Source organism: Sceloporus occidentalis, unplaced genomic scaffold (genome assembly GCF_023333645.1).
Source record: "Sceloporus occidentalis isolate IW3139 unplaced genomic scaffold, rSceOcc1.0.p SCAF_2, whole genome shotgun sequence".
Taxonomy (NCBI): Eukaryota; Metazoa; Chordata; class Lepidosauria; order Squamata; family Phrynosomatidae; genus Sceloporus; species Sceloporus occidentalis.
Window position 1 is genome coordinate 268,441,028 of NW_028316982.1, and position 8,065 is coordinate 268,449,092.

The 8,065-nt window shown below is 41.2% G+C and overlaps 1 protein-coding gene across 2 annotated transcripts in view; it reads left to right on the top strand.

The window, feature by feature from the left end:
• The window catches only part of LOC149320136 (retinal guanylyl cyclase 2-like), a 44,350-nt gene extending 37,022 nt beyond the window's left edge, over positions 1–7,328 (top strand). For both annotated transcript variants that reach the window (XM_089513001.1, XM_089513002.1), the window contains 3 exons: positions 1,802–1,896; positions 3,778–3,863; positions 7,164–7,328. In XM_089513001.1, coding sequence (XP_089369127.1) covers positions 1,802–1,896; positions 3,778–3,863; positions 7,164–7,257 — 275 coding nt within the window. In that variant the 3' untranslated portion in view covers positions 7,258–7,328. The remainder of the gene's footprint in view (positions 1–1,801; positions 1,897–3,777; positions 3,864–7,163) is intronic.
• Positions 7,329–8,065: the final 737 nt, after the last annotated feature.

Sequence of the window (8,065 nt, forward strand, 5' to 3'; positions counted from 1 at the left end):
GTTGTTTAGGAAGGAGGGGATAATAAGATGTATTTTATAAGGTATGATGTGTTTCTACATTGCATTTTATGACTGTTGTAAGCCGCCTCGATCCTGTGGGAGAGGCAGGGTATAAATAAATAAATAAATAAATAAATAAATAAATAAAGTAGCGCTGATCCTGTCATTATCCCATCATTGAAACAGCATTGCATTAACATGAACTCCTGTTAATACAAAAGACAGGCAATGTCACTTCAATGACGGGACAATGATAGGATCAGTACGATGTCATATGAAAGTCTTTCACGCGATTGCTGTCACCTGAGCTTTCTGGATGTATAGATAAGTGCGACATCATCTGAAAGTCCTTCTGGCGATTGCAGAGAAGGACAAGACAGGGGCATGACAATAATGTTGTGTCCCCCTTGTGATAATCTCCAAGAACTCAGTTTTATAATTTGAAAATCCATTTCTCCACAACATCAGCTTTTTAAGCCACAGGAAATAAATTGAAGGGGGAAAAAGTTTTTCTTCTTTGCAATAAGTTCATGGATTCCCCCGAAAGCCCATCGTAAAGAAGAAGTTGGGGAAATGCAGCCCTCCGAGGATGGCTCTTGGTTCCTACATTATAACTCCCTGAAGTGCCTTTTCTTTAGTCAAAAATAATAGAGAGTTGAGCTGTCGTTCCTGGAAGTTTAACATCCAAATTGTAAAGTGTGCTAAATCCAACTTCCCGTGCTTAGCTGTGTTCGTGTGCCTTGGTTTGCGTATTGCCAATTGTTCAAAATCAGAAGAGGGACTCTGGCTACCTCTCTGGGTGACCAGGCGTCCTCCTTTTCCCCGTCATGTCCTACACTTCAACCTTCTGTCCAGGAGGAATTCCAAAATTTCATCCATTTTGAGCAATTTCAGGTTAATCACAGGAGAAGTAATGAATAAGTGCGACGTCATGTGAAAATCTTTGTGTGATCATGCTATATTAGGAAGCATGAATTTATATTTATTGGGGTGTTTTCAGCTTTTATTTTGCAGCGTTCTCCATCTTTCCTTGAACGTCCTATATCTTGTGGTGACTCTTCCTCACATAAATGCAATTTGTTCCATAAAGATCAAGTAGACAGAGCATATTGTAAAAAACAGAAATCACTTTCTGGTCTTGCGTCGCACATTTTACTGCAAATATTAAGACACAGTGATCAGTTCAGCAAGTATTGCAGAATGTTGTGCCACAACTTCACTTCAAAGAGGGTCATGGCATGCATTAATAAAATACTGTAGTATGCATTTTAAAAAGCCACATGTTAAATTCCTAAAATATATAGTGGTTTATTTGGAAGATTTTAAAGTGATTTCACTGTGGAATTTATCTCAACTGAGACAAACATCCAGAGAGTCTTCATATTTGAAAGTCTTCCTCCTAGGCAATGTGGTTAGGACATCTGGTCACCCTGAGAATGACATCTGGACATCTGCTACCTCTGGGTCCCATTCTGTTGGCATTTTTTTAAACCTGGGGCAGAAAATTGCCCCCCCCCCAGACCCACCATACTTGCTAAGCTTTGCTCTTATAGGGGATCCATGGACCGCAGATGAAAAGCCCTTGGTTTAGTTGATGGCGCCAAGCTCTGTCTTCCAGATTTGCTAACAAGCTTGCTCTCACTAGGATCAAAGGGCTCTGAACTGAAGCTTGAAGGCATAATAAGATATATATATATATATATATATATATATATATATATATATGAGATATCCTCCCTCTTTCTTTCTTTCTTTCTTTCTTTCTTTCTTTCTTTCTTTCTTTCTTTCGTTCCAATCTCAGCCTTTAGAATTCACATCAGCCAAAGCACAATGAAAACACTCCGGAGCCTAAATGAAGGATATAAAATAGACTTCAGAGGGAAGACCGAACTGAAGGTAAGAAACATGAGCCAACAAGAAGTTAATTGCTGGGAACATTTCTATATCCTACCTGACCCATGCTAATGTAGTCAAAGGCTGCATCTGCATTGCAGAAATAATGCAGTTTGATACTGCTTTAACTACCATGGCTCAATGCTAGGAATTCTGAGTTGTTGTTTTTGGGAGATATTTCACCTTTTCTATCAGAGTGTTCTGGTGCCACAACAAACTATAAATCTCAGGATTCAATAGCATTGAGTCATGGCAGTTACAGTATTGCCAAACGGCACTAATCCTGCAGTGCAGATGCAGCCCAAGGCAACATTTTTTTTAATGTCAGAGGAGTGCGTACATTAAAGATATGCCATGGTTATCCATGTTAAGTTTGCCTTAGGGTTGCTGTAAACTGGAAACAACACAACCCAGCAACAATAATAATAAATGGTTATCTGATAAACCATATATCCACCTATGAGTGTGTGCTCTGGTGCCATAACAAACTACAATTTCCAGAAGTTAAAGTGGTGTCAAACCAGATTATTTCTACAGTGCAGATGAACCCTAACTTCTCTTGGCCTGACCCAAACCTGATAGAACTATTCCCCACACAGAAATGTAGGTTTGAGGTCGGGGAAGTTGAGATCATGGCAATATTGTCACAACTATGACTCTGTGACAATTGTGAATATGAAACAATTACAGATGAGTCACGGGTTTGTTGTTGGTGTGTGCCTTCAGGATTTTTCCGATCTATGGTGACCCCCTACAGCAAAACATGGGGTTTTCTAGGGGTGAGTGTGTATGTGGCTCATTCAAGGTCATCCAGTGGGTTTCCATGGCCGAATGACGAATTGAACCCTGGTCTCCAGAGTCATAGTCAAACCACTACACAACCATTACACAATGCTAGCTCCCATCATAGGGGTGTACCCTGGTAATGTCATTAATGGTGAGACATTAAGTATCATCCCCAGTTGCTCAGAGAGACCTAGCATGGCATAGTGGTTTGAGTGTTGGACTACAACTCTGGAGACCAGGGTTCAATTCCTAGCTTGGCCATGAAACCCACTGATTGGCCTTGGGCAAGTCACACACTCTCAGCCTCAGGGGAAGGCAATGGCAAGCCTCCTCTGAATAAATCCTGCCTAGAAAACCCTCTGATATGATTGCCTTGGAGTTGCCATAAGTCAGAAGTGACTTAAAGCAGGCACACAAGAACAGTTCTCAGAACCCTTTGCAAGCTCATCTTTAAACCAAAAAGTAGTCTATAATATGAGGCCTATGAACTTTCTTTTTTTCTTTTTTCTTTTAATCTTTAATAGTAATTAAAATGTTTTCTACGTATATTTAACCATCATGTAACACTTTACCCATAAATACATCCTCTATGCACATATATTTACACATATATTAGCACAACCTATAAACATATATACAATAACAACCTACACATGATACATACATTAACCTAAAGTTACCCTAATGTACTTATAACAAATAACTTTGAGTCCCTAATAACACAAAACTGCCTAGTATCTACAGTCTGAATCAAGCCTCCGTTATTATTGACTTTTACTTCTATTCCCTTTCTAATGTGCTCTTCTTATCTACTTTAAATTAATATTTCTTATTTCTTATTTCGGGCCTCTTTGTTGGGGCCTAAGAATTTTCAAGACAATGCTCTTTCCATGAGATTTCTCCCTCTTGCCCAGAGGAATGGGAAAAGAAGGTCCAGATTTTGAGACTCGGGATCAGGACTGGAGATCTGGGAACCCTACTGATCAGGGATCTTTATCTGAACCAGACCTGGAGGGGTTACAGGATGGGCTGGATATCATCTGCAGAATTGAACAGGTTGTTCAAATGACTCATCTATTTCTGTCCCTTTGATGACAGGGGAAAGGCTTAGAAGATACATATTGGCTGGTAGGGAAAAAAGGATTCATGAAGCCATTGCCACGCCCTCCTGAAATGAAGCCAGGGTGAGTATGACTGCAAACCGCAATGAGCAAGATCATTTTCCTTCTGTTAAAAGTCCGAGACGAATGAGCTAGACTATTAAGGGCAAACATATCTGCAGATTCAGAATATGTTAACAAATCTGAGTATTTTTGTGAGTTTTTTGGGCTATGTGGCCATGTTCTAGAAGAGTTTCTTCCTGACGTTTTGCCAGCATCTATGGCTGGCATCTTCTGATGCCAGCCACAGATGCTGATGAAACGGCAGGAATAAACTCTTCTAGAACATGGCCACATAGCCCAAAAAACCCACAAAAAACTATAGATGCCGGCCATGAAAGCCTTCGACTTCACATTGGAAATCTGAGTATCATTTCCCCCCCTGCCTTTCCGATGAGGTCATTTGGGTGTGCAAAGGTCTCCTCTCCCAGCTTGAGTTGGGATTAAACCTAAAAGAGAAGCAGACATACTCTTTTTTTAAAAAATGTGGTATTAATGCTAGCAAAGTGCAGTGGATTCATGCTGTGAGCTCATAAAACAGGCTATAAAACAGAAGGAAAGACTCAGGATGGTCATAGGAAGGTAAGAAGAAAAACATGTGGTCTCCCATCCTGCTCGGTAGTTATGGGGTTGTAAAATGGACTTAGGAATGAGAGGATCATGGAGTTGGAAGAATAAGCCAGCTATTTCAACCTCCTGCTCACTACAGGATCTTCAGCTAAAATATCTCCACTAGGAACTGCCCAGCCTCTTTTTAAAAGATATCTAGAGAAGGAGACCCCACCATCTCTGTAGGCAATGATTCCCTAGCTGAACTGCTCTTACTGTCAAGAGGTTCTTCTAATGTTCATTCAAAATCTACTCTCCTATAACTTAATACCATCATACCTGGTAATAGCCCTGGGGCAGCTGAGAACATGCCTGCTCACTCTTTTCCAAGTAGACCATAAATTGAACATGAGTCAACAGTGCAATGCGGCAGCTAAAAAAGCCAATGCGATTTTAGGCTACATCAATAGAAGTATAGTGTCTAGATCAAGAGAAGTCATAATAGTGCCACTGTATTCTGCTCTGGTCAGGCCCCACCTGGAATATTGTGTCCAGTTCTGGGCACCGCAATTCAAAAAGGACATTGAGAAACTGGAGCATGTCCAAAGGAGGGCAACTAAAATGGTGGAGGTCTTTAAACAGGGGCTGGATGACCATCTATCAGAAGTGCTTTAATTGAGAGTTCCTTCATGGTAGGGGTTGGACTGGATGACCCTTAAGATCTCTTTCAACTCTATGATTCTCAGAGGGTGGACACTTGGCTAGCCAACAGTACAAGTGAAAGCGATCTAGGAGTCTTAGTGGGCCACAGGCTGAACGTGAGTCAACAGTGTCATGCAGAAGGTGAAACCCCTAATATGTTCCTTGTTTTTGTTAACTGTTATTAATATGCATCTAGGCTGCATCAATAAGAGTGTAGTGTCTAGACTGAGGGAAGTAATAGTGCCACTGTATTCAGCTTTGGTCAGGCCTCACCTGGACTACTGCGTCCAATTCTGGGCACCACAGTTCAAGAAGGATGTTGACAAACTGGAGCGTGTCCAGAGGAGGGTGACCAAAATGGTAAAAGTCCTGGAAACCATGCCCTATGAAAGAGTTTGGTATGCTTAGGGAGCTGGGTATATTGAGCCTGAAGAAGAGAAGGTTAAGAGGTGACATGATAGCCTTGTTTAAATATTTGAAAGGATGTCATATTGAGGAGAGAGCAAGCTTGTTTTCTGATGCTCCAAAGTCTAGAGCAATTGATGCAAAGAGGTTCCAGCTCAACATTAGGAAAAACTTCCAGATGATAAGAGCTGTTTGACAGTGGAATATTCTGCCTTGGAGTGTGGTGACGTCTTCTTCTTTGGTGGCTTTTAAACAAGATGTTGGATGGCCATCTCTCAGGAGTGCTTTGAAGGCCAGGAGTTGGACTGGTTGGCCCTTGGGGTCTCTTCCAACTCTATGATTCTATGAATCCAGTCGTTTTAATTGACAGGAGGACAGATTTCAATTGAAAGTTAGAAGGAACGTCTTGATAGTAAGAGCAGTCCAGCAGGGACCAATTTGTTAGGGAGGTGGTGGGGTCTCTTTTTCGGGGTACCTTTTTTTAAAAAAAGGCTAAGTAGCTACCTGCTTGGGATGTTCAAAATAGATTTTTTGGCACTGAGTTGTAGTCAATAGCCTGTGCATCCCCTTCCAACTCTATGTTCCTATCTGGAAAAGCCCTCAGAAACACTGTCACTGTTTGACCTTCAGTGTCTGCAGGGAGATGAATTCTAGAAAAATCCCATGGATCTCAAAGGGTTTATTTCTGTCCTTCATGTTGAGCCTGAGGACTGATGCAGTCCAGGTCTCTCTGTGTGAGTCACATTCCACAAGAAAGATGGAGAGAGAAAAATATTTGAGAAGGACACATTTTGACAGGCTGTTCCTTTGGGGACTTTTCCATGTGAACAATGAGATCCCGCCTTGGGAAAGTGAAAAGAAAAATGTTTTAGACTGCTGAAATAGATAATCATGATGGGAATATATGCATTGCCCCAAAGTTAACCCATTTCCAATCTGATCTTCCAACAGTCTATTCACCAACAAGGGTGGGAATAGAATATGGTAATACTATTTTTAAGGAATAAGGCATCATCTGCACTGTAGAATGAATATGGTTTGATACGGCTTTAATTGGCACAGCTCCATGCTATGCAATTTTGAGATTTGTCATTTTGTGAGATATTTAGCCTTAGTTCTGGTGCCACAACATACTACAAATCCCTGGATTCCATTGGATGGAGCCATGACAGTTAAAACAGTGTCAACTCCTGTTTAATCCTCTGTTGTCCCTTTTTTGTTGCTGCTTTTCAAATGTCCCAATTTCTCTCTCCCCCTCGTCCTACTTTTCCCCTTTGTCCTCAGCTTACTTCAGTTGCTGCAAGCTGAGTTCAAAGTGCAAAACTACTTTGCATTCAGTTAACTCAGGGGAGTCGGGGGAGAGAAGAGAAGTAAAGGCTTGCCCTTCCCAGTAGGGTCAGGCAAAATCTTGTGTCTTTTCCCCCCATTAATACCTTTGGCTATTTTCAGCACACTCTGAAAGGTATATAGTTTCCGTGGGTCAATATGATCTAAATCTGTGATCTCTTTTGGAGTAGGAAGGGTGATTCAGTTACTTTTTTACTGACAATGGGCAGATGTTACAGTCAGGAGAATGCCAGGCCTCCTCTGCCTTCTATGGAAAGTAGCATAAACCCATGTGGTTCATTCAAAGCTCTCAGTGATCTTCTGATGGCTCTTCATTTGCAGACAGCCATGGCAAGACACAATAACCCAGGAAATCAAGTCTGCCTTGAAAGACTCAAAAAGAAAGTTCATCAGCAAGAACAAGCAGCAGCACTAACCATACTGAAGACAAATGGATGATGTTTCAAGATAACCTTACAATAAACTGTTTGTAGTGTGCATGTGTGTATTAAAGTCATATCTGATTGTCGCATTATAAACATTTATGGTTTAGTTTTAAATTAATGACCATCACATAGGAAGTGTAAGGATCATTTTTATGAAATCAGGTTTGCCACTGAGAAAACAATTGATTTAACTAGAATTGAAATACAGGTGAGGGATTCTTTTTGTGGCACTTAGCAGCTGCGAATTCTGGAATGTTACCCCAGTGTAACTCACAGTTGTATCTTTACACGCTTGTGTACACAAGTATCCAATACCCACTTAGCCAAATAGTTGCCTTTCCCTTCACAGCACAATCAGACAGCTTACCTTCCCTTAGCTTCCATGACAATATTCAAGTTTCTAGGTCCTATGGTCTTGAAGCTGTTCTCGACTCATACACCTGCACACACAGACATTGGCTGCTATTATATATCATGGTCTATGCTGCATATTTTTTTGCATACATAGCTAAGTAGCAAAGGTACCACAGAACCCTCCCAATGAATTGCAAAGATTGGTATCAGGGCACTGGGAAGAGTGTGCTGATGCACATCGGCCTCCACCAATGTGCACTGGCAGTCCCTATCTGTTGTCCCAATGCACATCATGAGTGTGTATCAGCAGTCCCTTGCCATTGTCCTGATGTGCATATTGGCACCCATTACGCATTGAAATAGACACACAATTGTCACTTGGCTGGCTTCCCTATTTAGTAACATCACAACAGGCCTTTGCTGAATATGAATGCTGTGAAAGGC